At 46.2% G+C, this 15,024-nt stretch overlaps 1 protein-coding gene across 1 annotated transcript in view; it reads right to left on the minus strand.

Moving 5' to 3' along the window:
- unc13a (unc-13 homolog A (C. elegans)) overlaps positions 1–14,003 on the minus strand; it is a 181,271-nt gene extending 167,268 nt beyond the window's left edge. Inside the window, 1 exon segment of the mRNA XM_034180245.1 lies at positions 13,873–14,003. Coding sequence (XP_034036136.1) covers positions 13,873–13,894 — 22 coding nt within the window. The 5' untranslated portion in view covers positions 13,895–14,003.
- Between the last annotated feature and the right edge of the window lie 1,021 nt (positions 14,004–15,024).

A 15,024-nucleotide genomic window follows, 5' to 3' on the forward strand; every position in this document is an offset into this window, starting at 1 on the left:
AAAAACTGCAGAAGAGACCTTCATCTGGTCTCGAGAATCCAGCATAACATCACCTGCTTCTAAATAAAGGCTCTTTCAACAGCAACTATTTTTTTATTTTTAAAAAAAGCTGTTTCATTTTATATTTTTAACAATAAATGACGGATCATTAAAAATGTCCACGAATCAAAGTCAAAAGACATTTGCACAAGTAGAAGCTCTCAACTTATTGTGCTCAAATTCATATTTTAGAAATGACTCTGTCCTGATAACATTAAAGGCAATTACATATTTTGACGAAATTACAAGTTTAAATGACTATAAAAAAAATTCATCATGAGGTTTATGTCACAGAAATCCTACTTTACAATCACATGCAGTCATTGTTAATTATTTCCTTTTGCATTCATAATAAACATTTGTATTTATTTAGTGTTTGTTTTTCTGGTTGAAATGAGATATAAATAATCTACCAGACTTATACAAGGTTCCATGTTATTTTGTCTAAAAATAAATGTCTGAGGTTCCTTATGTTAAACAAGAAATTAACTAATATGAAATAACAGGTGGTTTAATTTACAGATGAAAGGTTTCTAAAGAACCATTTATTGATTTATTTAGCTATTTTAATTACAAGTGTTCTAAACCTTTTTTTAAACAGTAATCAGAAATTTTGAGGTAACAAACAACAACAACAAAAAACATTTCCAATGATTTTTCTTCAGAAACTGCTCTCTAAATGAGCAGTCCTGTCACACGTTAATGTTTTGTACAGATCAGTGGTTTCTGCCCCAATCAGATTGGTCCAATCCATTTTGTACAGATCAGTGGTTTCTGCACCAATCGGATTGGTCCGATCCATTTTGTACAGATCAGTGGTTTCTGCCACGAGTCTTCCGTGTTTTGGCCCGATGCATCGTTCCTATTGGACAACACGAGGGTACGTCACAGCTCAGAGTGTCGAAAGTTGGCGCACCTCATCTCGACAGAACACCGGCTCTGTGTTGTATGCAGGAGATCACTTGACTGAGGTTCTTTACGTTCAAATAATAATTAAAAAATACTGTCATCACTCTTTACTCTTAGTCAGTCTCTTGCAATGGTGTAGCCTAAATACACGAGCTTTCCAGGAGCGCACCTAATTCATTACGCACGCTCAGAGGCACGTCTCCTCCAGTGCGCACTTTTTTTGGGGGGGGTGGAGCGACCCCCGCCCCCTGTGATAAACTCACTGACCCCTTAATATTTTTTTCTGGCGCCGGGTCTGGTGAAGACAGTGAAGCATGGTGGTGCAAGCATCATGATATGGGCATGTTTCTCCTACTATGGTGTTGGACCTATATATCGCATACCAGGTATCATGGATCAGTTTGGATATGTCAAAATACTTGAAGAGGTCATGTTGCCTTATGCTGAAGAGGACATGCCCTTGAAATGGGTGTTTCAACAAGACAATGACCCCAAGCACACTAGTAAACGAGCAAAATTTTGGTTCCAAACCAACAAAATTAATGCCTCGCAGATGTGAAGAAATCATGAAAAACTGTGGTTATACATCTAAATACTAGTTTAGTGATTCACAGATTACTAAAAAAAGCAGTTTGAACATAATAGTTTTGAGTTTGTAGCGTCAACAGCAGATGCTACTATTATTGTGAACACCCCCTTTTCTACTTTTTTTACTAATAGCCCAATTTCATAGCCTTAAGAGTGTGCATATCATGAATACTTGGTCTTGTTGGATTTGTGAGAATCTACTGAATCTACTGGTACCTTGTTTCCCATGTAACAATAAGAAATATACTCAAAACCTGGATTAATCTTTTTAGTCACATAGCACTACTATTCTGAACACTACTGTAAGTGATGTGCTTCTCAACTCAAAGCTTTTCTTCCATGAAGCCCGACAGGGAAGAAAGATTCTTTTCCACGTAAGCACTGAATTCACAGGCTTTTTATTTCATTGAATTACAGGTGAACCTCAGCTCCTTCTTCATGCATGACTACCCATTCTCACTCTCTCTCTTTCTGTCTGTGACAGATTTTCACTCACTCACTCTGCCATGTGGCGAGTGTGCATGTCTGCTCCCTTTCTAGCTTTCTCTCGTGCTCCATTAATCTCTGTGTGCTGCCGGATGCAGGCTGAGAGAGCTACATCCCCAAAACTAAAAATAACCACTTCACTGTGACAGGGGCGGGCGGGGGTGCAAGGAAGGGTGTGTGTGTGTGGGGGCACTTACAGCTCACAGGAATAAGACTAAAAACCAACTGCTGCAGATGCACAAGAGAAAGAGTGAAGGGAGGTGGGGGAAAATAGTGTTACATATTCTGTACAAAAACCTCAACAGAGGTGGTAACAAGGAGCAGCTCGGACAGCAGTGACAGGAGCTTGTTTTCTCCTTTGTTGCAGAGGAGCTTGGCAAATAAATTCACTCATATTCCTGGGTATCTGAAAAAAAGGAGTTTACATTTGAGAGCAACGATACTGAGTGTATCAGTAAATCCAAATGAAGATTAAAGAGAAAATTGGTGTAAAGAGTGAGAGGTAATTTCAGCCTCGTCAGATTAAAAGTCACATACCAGCAGTACCTGAGGAATACTGTAGAATGAACAATAAAACCAATAATAATAAGGCACCCAGAGAGCACATCACTATGCCAAGGCCCAGCAGTCCCCTTTAAATAAAGACCCAAATGAAATGCCAATCCCAAGTCCACTAGAAGGCATCACCCTTTTCCGAAACGGCATTTTTGTTAACTACAGCGAGATCGTCATCTCTCACAACAGTGTAGTGTGACACGAAGCACCAGGACACTAAATTCTTGGACAATGTTCCCGCAAAGGTATCATTCATTCATTTTCTGACACTTATTCAGGTCCAGGTTGCTGTGGCAGTGCACCACGCAGGTCATCCCACACTTCCCTATCTTCAGCCAAGTCCTCTCACTCTTCCAGGGGAATCCTGAGGTGTTCCCAAGCTAGCTGGGAAAAATAATCCCCCCAGTTTGTCTTGGGTCTTCCCGCGGCCTCCTCCCAGTTGGATGAGCCTCGAAGACCTCCCTAGAGAGACGACCAGGGGGCATTCAAAGGTATCAACATTGCCAAAAACCTGTGTCAAGTGTTCTCAGAAATCCATAAGCTCTTCCACGGCTTCTCTTGATCTCAAAGGATCAGGACTCAGATACATGAATACCACTGCTGTGGGAGTATCTCTGCTGCCTTCCATTGGAGGGTGACATGTGTTGTGAAGAGGAGAGGAGGAGGGAAGCCTCATCTCTGGAAAATAACAAACCAGAGGAGATCACTCTTTGGCAGGGAGCAACCAGTACGGTGTTGAGGGATTGTCTACTGCACAGTGGCATCAAGGTCAAAATCTGAGGATGGCTCCTGTGGTGCGCACCTGGAGCATCCTTTCTCTTAACAAGGATAAACAATGTCCACACAGCAAACTGAGAAAAACAAAGTACTTTTATTTTTATTTTTATTTTTACTGCCACTACCCCAATCATTATTGCAGTACTTTTGAATATGACAGGGCCACAGAAGGATCTATTTCTGCAATGAAACATCTAAACACAAAGAAACATCACACCCACCAACACAATTACAATAAATAAATATTTGCAAATATTTGCAAATGCGTATAAATGAGTAAAATGTGTGACCACTTTTCACTGCCAATAATACATAATACATTTTTAGGATACAAATGTTTTTAAAAGAGGAGCCCCGAAATTTATTAGAAAATCAGTCTTATACTTAATCAAGTTTGCACATTCATTTACTGAACGATCACTGACCACCTTTCCTGCTTTGCTATGTATCAGACAGTAAAGTTACAAAGAACACTTTATTTGTTAAATCAAAGTTTTACCGTGATAAATGATTTGTTTCTTTAACTGAAGAAAAACAATCCATCACATTTGATTATTTTGTTTATTTTGGAAATAGGAACATATGGACATCTACAGTTTGATTTTGCATTGACACACTGATGTTTTTTTTTTGTTGTTGTTGTATTTGTTCAAAAATGAATATCTGGATGTCTTTTCATTTTTTAAAGATATTTGCCCAACAATGTTTCTTATGGATCAAACTCACTGGTTGATCTAAATATGCTTGTGCAACTTCCATGGGACAACTTCAAATCCTGCATCAACATTATTGCATGGTGTTTGCACACATCTCTGAGTACAAAATAATACAACTATAATCCACACAGCTAAGGTTCAGGTTATACATAACATCTGCAGTCACTGTATGGTCATAAACGTTTTTGAAATTATATATATATATATATATATATATATATATATATATATATATATATATACCCAAACATTTAACAGAGTAATGAGAAAAAGGTGGTTGCTATGCCAACCAAGCCTCAGGACACAAAGGTTGGTAAGGTGTGTGAAGCACTTTGGGGCAGCTTTGTTGTGATTTGGCGCTATACTCGTATAAAGGAAAATAAATTGAAACCGAAATTGAAAGGGACCACTACAGAGTCTCAGTCTTGACATCATGGAGTTGGTGCCAACAACATGCCAGCCTCTCAAACACAATTTCCCAAAACCTAAAGAAGGCATAGTAAGGAAGTCACTATTCCATGTTTTCTATCCTTTATAAAAATCAGAGGCCATATTCATCAGTGGTTCACAATATTAAATCAATCCAATGTGCATAGTTTTAAAACATGGTGCCACTTACTAACTGAGGAAATAAGATAATGAAATTGCACAGCAAACATAAATACTGAGCAAATAAATACTTTGATTTAAATGAACAGAATTCTTCACATGTACTGATTGTAATATGGATATGTCATGGACATAAATGAGCAAAGCTCTTCAGCATCTCACCATGTCATTTAGGTCCTTCAGACTTTTTTCAGTAAATGCCTCTGGGGAGCATTAGCATGACTAAAACCCTTCTACCCCCCCTCCTCCCACCTACAGCCACTTTAACCCCCTGCCATTTTATGCATTTTCCTTTATTTGTGTCTCACATGCCTGGAAGGTCCTCACCATCTCATTTATGTCCTACACAGTTTATTTTCAGTAAATGCTTCTTTGGAGCATTAGTGTGGCTTAAAAACTTCATGCAATTTACACACTAAATAGTCACTGACTGACCTCATGTGCTGTCAAGGTGTGCACTGCCTCTCACTTTAGCATTTCCGGATTCAATATCGACTCAACATTTAGCATTTGTTGTGTGGGCCGCTGAAGAGGAGGTACTGCTGGCCCACCACCACCAGAGGGCACCCTGCCTGGAGTGCGGGCTCCAGGTACCAGAGGGCGATGCCACCTCACAGGAGCAGCCGGGGTGACAGCTGTCACCTACGACAGCTGTTACCAATCATCTGATCCGCAGCGGTATATCTGCAAGACGTCATCTCCACTTCTTTGCCGAGATATCACTCTACCAAGGAGGTAACATTCTCAGCTGACTGTGTTTATGACAGGAATATCTGTTGCTTGTGTGTGTTTGGACAGCAGATAATCTGTTTCTTTTTTCGACGAGAGGTGGAGGTGGTTTTCCCACCATACGTGTTGCTGGGTGCACACGCACCCACATCTAACTGTTTTTGTTCCTCGCCAGCAGTACCAGATCCGACAAGCGGAGGCAGTGGCCACCTGGGTGTTCGGGACTTGGCGGCTCCAGTATTCCCGGGGTTCGGTGGCGGAGGAAATCGTGTGGCTCCGGTTCTGCTTTGGACGGACGTCTCTTATCTTCGAACCTGCCCACGTGACACATTTTTTGTGAATTGACTACTTGTCTATAATTGTAATTCGCCGTGTTGGTTGTACTTCTTCACAACAGTAAAGTGTTATTATTTGACTTCCTCCATTGTCCGTTCATTTGCGCCCCTGTTGTGGGTCCGTGTTCCTACACATTCACAACAGGATATCTCGGCCAACGTCATGGACCCCGAGGGGCGTCAACTGGCTGTTGAACGGCCAATGGAAGAACAGGGCGCACAGGCGTCTGCAGGAGGAATGATCGGTGAGTTGCAGCGAATCCTCACCGCCTTTACGGCTCGGTTGGATCTAATGACCGAGCAGAACGTCCTCCTTAACCGCAGGGTGGAGGCTCTCGCCGCTCAGGTGGAAGCGCGCCCTCAGGGCGCTGCTGCGGCTCTCCCTCCTGTCGATCCTGTGCGCAACGTTGACATTCCACAGGTCGTTCAACGACCCCTCCCACCTTCCCCTGAAGCATACATAAGCCCTCCAGAGCCGTACGGGGGTTGTGTGGAGACGTGCGCGGACTTTCTTATGCAGTGTTCGCTCGTCTTCGCACAACGTCCCGTCATGTACGCGACTGATGCTAGCAAGGTAGCTTATGTTATAACTCTGCTTCGCGGTGAGGCACGCGCTTGGGCTACAGCACTCTGGGAGCAAAATTCACGGCTCCTTCAGACATATGATGGGTTTGTGAGGGAGTTCAGAACAGTGTTCAATCACCCAAATAGAGGAGAGACCGCTTCAGCCGTGCTGCTGTCAATGAGACAGGGGCGCCGGAGCGCAGCTGCTTATGCAGTCGACTTCCGCATCGTGGCGGCGAGATCCGGCTGGAATAGCACTGCCCTCCGTGCCGCCTCGTAAACGGACTGTCGTTGGTCCTGAAGGAGCACCTGGTGGCTAAGGACGAACCGCGGGATTTAGACGGGCTTATTGATCTGGTTATACGATTAGACAATCGGTTAGAAGAACGCCGTCGGGAACGAGACGAAGGGTGTGGCCGGGCACGCGCCGTCCCTCTCCCTTCCGGTTCCAACCAAGCTCCGCCCTCCCCCACGCTCCACGGCCTCTACGCTCCGTGTGGTTACAGCTCCCCCTGCTGATGAAGCTATGGACACGAGCAGGGCCACATTTAGACCACCGGATAAACAGAGGAGGCTGGTCCGCGGAGCGTGCTTTGTTTGTGGCTCGATAGAGCATCAAGTGAGGGACTGCCCCGAGCGGTTAAACACCAACGCCCGCCCCTAGAAACTGGGCTAGGGGTGGGCCAAGACATTCACGTGGGACACACCCATATTGCCACACGACTCCCGGTTACAATCCTTTATGAGGATTTAACCCTTCAGGCCCCAGCACTGGTGGACACGGGCTCTGAAGGGAATTTGCTAGACAGCAAATGGGCCAGGGAGGCAGGGCTCCCTCTGGTGGCACTTACTTCACCTGTGCAAGTACGGGCACTAGATGGCTCCCTACTCCCTTTAATCACACATAAGACACCTCCAGTAACTCTGGTGGTGTCAGGGAACCACCGGGAGGAGATCGAGTTTTTTGTGACTCCTGCCACCTCCCGGGTGATTCTAGGGTTCCCCTGGATGTTAAAACACAATCCCTGGATCGATTGGCCGTCCGGGGTAGTGGTTCAATGGAGCGAGACCTGCCATCGGGTATGTTTAGGTTCCTCGGTTCCTCCCGGTTCCCAGGCTAAGGAGGAGGTCAGAGTCCCGCCCAATCTCGGGACAGTGCCGGTGGAGTACCATGACCTTGTGGACGTGTTCAGCAAGGATCTGGCGCTCACCCTTCCCCCGCACCGCCCGTACGATTGTGCCATTGATTTGGTTCCAGGCGTTGAGTTCCCGTCCAGCAGGCTGTACAACCTCTCACGACCTGAGCGTGAATCAATGGAGACCTACATCCGGGACCCTCTAGCTGCCGGGTTGATCCGGAATTCCACCTCCCCGATGGGTGCAGGTTTCTTTTTTGTGGGGAAAAAGGATGGCGGACTACGTCCATGCATTGATTACAGGGAGCTGAACGAAATCACGGTTTGTAACCGATACCCATTGCCCTTGTTGGATTCAGTGTTCACGCCCCTGCGTGGAGCCCAAATGTTCACTAAGCTAGATCTTAGAAATGCGTATCACCTGGTTCGGATCCGGAAGGGAGACGAGTGGAAGACGGCATTTATTTAGGTCATTTTGAGTACCTGGTCATGCCGTTCGGTCTTACAAACGCCCCCGCGACGTTCCAAGCATTGGTTAATGATGTCTTGCGGGATTTCCTGCACCGATTCGTCTTCGTATATCTGGACGATATACTCATCTTTTCTCCGGATCCTGAGACACATGTCCGGCATGTACGTCAGGTCCTGCAGCGGTTGTTGGAGAACCGGCTGTTTGTGAAGGGCGAGAAGTGCGAGTTCCACCGCACTTCTTTGTCCTTCCTGGGGTTTATCATCTCCCCTAACTCCGTCGCTCCTGATCCGGCCAAGGTCGCGGCGGTGAGAGACTGGCCCCAACCCACCAGCCCTAGGAAGCTGCAACAGTTCCTCGGCTTTGCTAATTTCTACAGGAGGTTCATTAAGGGCTACAGTCAGGTAGTTAGCCCCCTGACAGCCCTGACCTCACCAAAAGTCCCCTTCACCTGGTCGGATCATTGCGATGCCGCGTTCAAGGAGTTGAAACGGCGCTTCTCGTCTGCACCCGTTCTGGTGCAGCCCGATCCTAGTCGCCAGTTAGTGGTTGAAGTGGACGCCTCGGACTCAGGGATAGGAGCTGTGCTTTCCCAGAGCGGGAGGACCGATAAGGTCCTTCACCCGTGTGCCTATTTTTCCCGCAGGTTGACCCCGGCCGAACGGAACTATGACGTCGGCAATCGAGAACTCCTTGCGGTGAAAGAGGCTCTTGAAGAGTGGAGACATCTGTTGGAGGGAACGTCCGTGCCATTCAAGGTTTTCACTGACCACTGGAACCTGGAGTATATCAGGACCACCAAGCGGCTGAACCCCAGGCAAGCCCGCTGGTCACTGTTCTTCGGCCGTTTTGACTTCCGGATCACCTACCGTCCCGGGACCAAAAACCAGAGATCGGATGCCTTGTCCCGGGTACATGAAGATGAAGTCAAAGCGGAGTTGTCGGATCCACCGGAACCCATCATCCCGGAGTCCACTATCGTGGCCACCCTCACCTGGGACATAGAGAGAACCGTCCGGGAGGCCCTGGCACGAAGCCCGGACCCCGGAACTGGGCCGAAGAACAGACTCTACGTCCCACCAGAGGCTAGGGCTGCAGTCCTGGACTTCTGTCACGGCTCCAAGCTCTCCTGTCATCCAGGGGTGCGAAGAACCGTGGCAGTTGTCCGGCAGCGCTTCTGGTGGGCGTCCCTAGAGGCCGACGTCCGGGATTATATCCAGGCCTGCACCACCTGCGCCAGGGGCAAGGCTGATCATCGCAGGGCTTCGGAACTGCTCCAGCCGCTACCCGTGCCTCATCGCCCCTGGTCCCACATCGGCCTGGATTTTGTCACGGGCCTCCCACCGTCCCAGGGCAACACCACCATCCTCACGATAGTGGACCGATTCTCCAAGGCGGCCCACTTCGTGGCCCTCCCGAAGCTCCCGACTGCCCAGGAGACAGCGGACCTCCTGGTCCACCACGTCGTCCGGCTGCATGGGATTCCAACAGACATCGTCTCCGATCGCGGTCCCCAGTTCTCCTCGCAAGTCTGGAGGAGCTTCTGCCGGGAACTGGGGGCCACGGTAAGTCTCTCATCCGGGTATCATCCCCAGACCAACGGGCAAGCAGAACGGGCCAATCAGGAGGTGGAACAGGCCCTGCGTTGCGTGACGGCCGCACACCCGGCGGCCTGGAGTACCCATTTGGCCTGGATCGAGTATGCCATAACAGCCAGGTGTCCGTCAGCCACCGGCCTCTCCCCTTTTGAGGTGTGTCTGGGGTACCAGCCTCCTTTGTTTCCGGTGGTTGAGGGAGAGGTCGGTGTGCCCTCGGTCCAGGCCCACCTGCGGAAGTGCCGTCGGGTGTGGCGTGCCCCCCCTTCTGCTTTGCTGAGGGCCCGGATGAGGACGAAAGCCATGCAGACCGTCGGCGGACCCCGGCCCCTACGTATCGGCCAGGGCAGGAAGTGTGGTTGTTCAACAAAGGACATTCCCCTCCAAGTGGTCTCCCCTAAACTGCAGGATCGGTACAATCGGTCCATTTAAAATCCTCAAGGTCATCAGTCCCAGCCGCGGTGAGGCTTCAAGCTTCCGGCCTCACTGCGGATCCATCCCGTTTTCCATGTGTCCCGGATTAAGCCACATCACACCTCACCCCTCTGTACTCCGGGTCCGGCACCACCTCCTGCCCGGATCATCGATGGCGAGCCGGCTTGGACTGTGCGCCGGCTCTTGGATGTCCGAAGGATGGGCCGGGGCTTCCAGTATTTGGTGGACTGGGAGGGGTACGGCCCCGAAGAACGCTCCTGGGTGAAGAGGAGCTTCATCCTGGACCCGGCCCTCCTGACCGATTTCTACCCCGGCCGCCACCCGGACAAGCCTGGTCGGGAGCGCCAGGAGGCGCCCGTTGAGGGGGGGGGTCCTGTTGTGTGGGCCGCTGAAGAGGAGGTACTGCTGGCCCACCACCACCAGAGGGCACCCTGCCTGGAGTGCGGGCTCCAGGTACCAGAGGGCGCTGCCACCTCACAGGAGCAGCTGGGGTGACAGCTGTCACCTACGACAGCTGTTACCAATCATCTGATCCGCAGCGGTATATCTGCAAGACGTCATCATCCACTTCTTTGCCGAGATATCGCTCTACCAAGGAGGTAACATTCTCAGCTGACTGTGTTTATGACAGGAATATCTGTTGCTTGTGTGTGTTTGGACAGCAGATAATCTGTTTTCTTTTTTCGACGAGAGGTGGAGGTGGTATTCTCACCATACGTGTTGCTGGGTGCACACGCACCCACATCTAACTGTTTTTGTTCCTCGCCAGCAGTACCAGATCCGACAAGCGGAGGCAGTGGCCACCTGGGTGTTCGGGACTTGGCGGCTCCAGTATTCCCGGGGTTCGGTGGCGGAGGAAATCGTGTGGCTCCGGTTCTGCTTTGGACGGACGTCTCTTATCTTCGAGCCTGCCCACGTGACACATTTTTTGTGAATTGACTACTTGTCTATAATTGTAATTCGCCGTGTTGGTTGTGCTTCTTCACAACAGTAAAGTGTTATTATTTGACTTCCTCCATTGTCCGTTCATTTGCGCCCTGTTGTGGGTCCGTGTTCCTACACTTTCACAACAGCATTTCTTGTTTCACTGTCAACTGTCCACTGAATTCCTGCAAGAACTCCTCTTCCTCTTTTAATTTTTTTTTTTATTGAGACAAACAAAAAGTTACCCAAAAAACCTTACAGAGGATAAACATAGCAGTGTAAAATCAACATAATGAAAAAACAGGTTAATATCCTCTGCTGTAGCTTCAGGAATTGTTCAACATTGGACATTTCCTGTTTCACTGTGGGCTCAAAATTAGGCACTTCCTGTTTCAATGTCAACTTGCCACTGATTTCCAGCAAGATATCGTTTATTCTCAATCCAAGAAGTGTTGATCCAGGAAGTGTTCAACATTGGACATTTCCTGTTTCACTGTGGGCTCAAAATTAGGCACTTCCTGTTTCAGTGTCAACTTGACACTGAATTCCTGTGAGATATCTTTTATTCTCATCCAAGAAGTGTTCCATCAAAGTCCTATTCATTGAAGAAAAAAAGATCTCTGCAGTGAATGATTTTTCTTACCACTAAAATTTGCTTACAGGACTCTAAACGTATCATGATGTCAGTCACTGGTCCTTACTGAAATGAATTCTGGGAGCTTTCTTCAATGTGGCGCCAATAAATTACAGTATAGTGTGCAATATCACTTGAACGCTGAATCAATCAAAATTGCATCATCTCAAAATAATAATAATTATATTATGTTGACAGTTAGCATTTCCTCTTCAGAACAATAGAAACAAATAAAAAATAAAAAATCTTTCTCTAGAATATGTAAAAAGGAAAACCCTGAGGTATAACCTCAAGGTAAAAAATACATTTCAAAAAATCAGTCCAAGTATGCATAGAACTTCTATTTCATAATTTTTACAGACAGTTTTTTTGAGTCATCGAGATGATACAAGGACATTGACACTGACTATCGCTTGTATTTAATTTAAATCCATCAGTCATAAGCAGAAATAGTATGGAACTGTATGGTAATTTTGTTTAGAGAAGGATAACGTCAAAAACAGAGACTGTAAATGAAATCGGCAAAATTTGGACTGCTCCATCCAAAGAGTGGGTTTGTTCTTTGTGCAGCATGACCACAAAAAGACAGAGAAATGTTGTGTCTGTAAAGAAGAAAGGGGCGGGGCATGCAACAGCATCTTTGCCATTGAAAAGAATTATATTATACAGCTTCTGTGCGAGCTAAAGTACTGCACCAAGCATGTTACGTGCATTTATCAACTTCTGCAACCAAAAATATCACACAGACACTGAGGTGTTGCATCCTAAAAATATTCTACTTTCAGGTCTCGCTCATTTGCTTTCTCAAAACCAATAACAACAAAACCTGTTTAGTGCATGTTCCTTTATACAGAATGGAGCTGAAGCTGGCCACAACCCGACTTTGGAGAGATAGCATTTCTCTGTCTCCCTCCCACAGACTGAGTGGGCATGTCTAACAGAACAAACACGGGTCCCTTCCATGACACATGTTACAGAAGTCCAAAACAAGCTTTTTCAAGCTTAAATTATTTCAATATGGGAGTTCAATCTTGCACTTGTGTTGACATGTGAGACTTTAAGGATGTTTAACATGAAACCTCAATTATGTTTGACTGTAAATAGTCATGAAAAAACTCATCTCATCACGTTTTAAGATGTTTTATGGGTCATGTCGTCCATGAGCCCACAACAAAATTAATTACACATTATTTATACATTATTTATTTAGAACACAAAACACCATCAGGGGTTAACCAGCTAATTAATATAACAACACAAGACAATCTGAAACACTTGTTCTGTGAAACTCGCTGCTCATCGCATTTCACTGGTAAGCACTCAGTGGGCACCAGTGCTGGGCAGCAGCTGGATAATCGCCATTTTAAAAGGTTTATTTACATTTTATGAAGTAAATTTGCACGTTTACCTCCATAAATATCTTGTACATACTGCTGGCCACTTCTAATGAGATTTTCACCTGTTCAGTGGCAACAAGAAGCAGTTATCTGAGTGTTCCTAATTGCCCCATGCCATTATATCAATTAGCCAAGTACCTTGTGATAGTATTTGCATTCCATTTGCAATCAATGAGACACTGATTTTTTTTTTTTTTTTTTGGCCTGAATGAAACGATGACCCCCTAAAACATGTAAAACTGGAGCCTTGGTTTTAAAATCCAGGAACTCCCCTTTAAGGCTGACTCACATATCTGGCCCCAGACAATCTGGGATATTCAAGATAGCAAGTAATAATTTATCTTCACAATTTCACCAGCATCAGTTAAAATCAAGATACTTTCAGACACACACTGAATGGTCAATGTAAGAATGTTACATCGATCACGTGGTTTTAACACATTTCACATGGGAGGAAACGCTGTAGCACACGCCCTTTAAAAAAAAAAAAAATTACTCTGGATGATCAGCGCATAAAAATGGACGACGGCTTGGGGCGGGGGGGTGCGCATGAATCACAGCTCCCCACACTGCTGGGACAATCTGAGTGGATCACATCCTCTTACACTACGTTTGACAGCAGCTATCACAGTTACACACACACTCCACATATCGATCCGTCTGTACCAGCCAGCCTTTAACAATCGGATCTGATCAAGTCAGTCGGGAGAAAAAAGAACTAAACCTCCTCGAGTAAAAACAGCAACTGCTGGTAACGAGCCTCACATACAAACACAGAAGAGTTCACGCACAGATGTGTGTGCACTTAACAGTAATTTAATCACGAATCAGAAAGAATAATGGGATTCGATGGCCGGGGTTAGAACTGTCCAGCAGGAACCAAATGGAAGCTCCTGTAGATTTAAGCTTCACGCGCCACCAGATCACCGGAGTACTCAAAGTCATTTTGAGATGGAAATCGCAGTTTGTGCTTACCTCCAACACACAGCAATGACATTTCTTTCGGAGTTTATTAATCGGGGTCCAGTGTGGCAAGCAGTGAAGCCGTGCAGCCTGAGGATGGATGGATGGGCGGGCTGGAGGTGGATGCGCGCGCCGTCGCCAGCTGGACCACGTTCGGCCTAAAGCACAGTTCGACCCAAATCAAAGTGTTCACACACACAAACATTGACCGCCGGTGTCTCGAGCCTCTCAGTCTTCGCTGCAGCGTGTGTGTATCAGTTCTCTCTTCTTCCTCACCAGCGCTCAGCCATCTTGTTCGGCTTCAGCACCACCGCTGCGCGGACAGCTCCCCCAGTGACGTCACAGAGAGGCAGACTCCTCCAAACTCACGATTCTGCTCCATGAACGCGCCCACTTAGCCGATTATAAACAGGCGTCCCCAGATACAAACACGCACATCTGCCTCCAGCCTGCAGGTTTTCATCACTACCTGATCACTTCTGCTGATTTTTACTCACGACTTCTTCCATTCAGTGAGAACGAGTGAAATCAACTGCAAGCCATCGGTGAAAACATCCAGACTGCTCGCACACTGGGGATGCCAAAATACATTAAACTAATTCAGATATGAAAAGCTTATGAACAGTCAAAACTAATAAGTGCATCATCACTCACTTTAAACCTACACAATATTCTAGACGGTCCCCTGCAATTTAAACGAAAATCAGATGATAATTAAGTTTTATCATGAATGTTTTATCTGAGTTATCATCATGTACTGTTTTCTTATAGTGGGCAGTAGATTTCCAAAATGCTGTGTGTGTGTGTGTGTGTGTATAAAGGTTGGGCATTTCATATTTCATGTACTGTTTACCCCATTGATTAAGGAGGAAAAAACTAATCTGAATTTCTATTAAAATTCTAATGTGCAAACTTTTGTAAAGTAGATTTTGCAATAGAACTCTGCACTACTTTTGGAAGACAAATACCGCCATCTACTGGAACAAAACAGCACTCACATCTTTAACCCACAAGCGACCAAACTATTTTAGCAACTATATGGTAGGATAATTACAGCATCAAATATAGAACTGTGACTAGCAAATATGCCAGTACTTTAACACAAATCTCAACGAACCCACCAGTCATACGTTGTGACAATCACGAGCTATTTTCATCCTCACT

The sequence above is a fragment of the Thalassophryne amazonica genome, chromosome 10, assembly GCF_902500255.1.
Source record: "Thalassophryne amazonica chromosome 10, fThaAma1.1, whole genome shotgun sequence".
In the NCBI taxonomy this organism is placed as follows: domain Eukaryota; kingdom Metazoa; phylum Chordata; class Actinopteri; order Batrachoidiformes; family Batrachoididae; genus Thalassophryne; species Thalassophryne amazonica.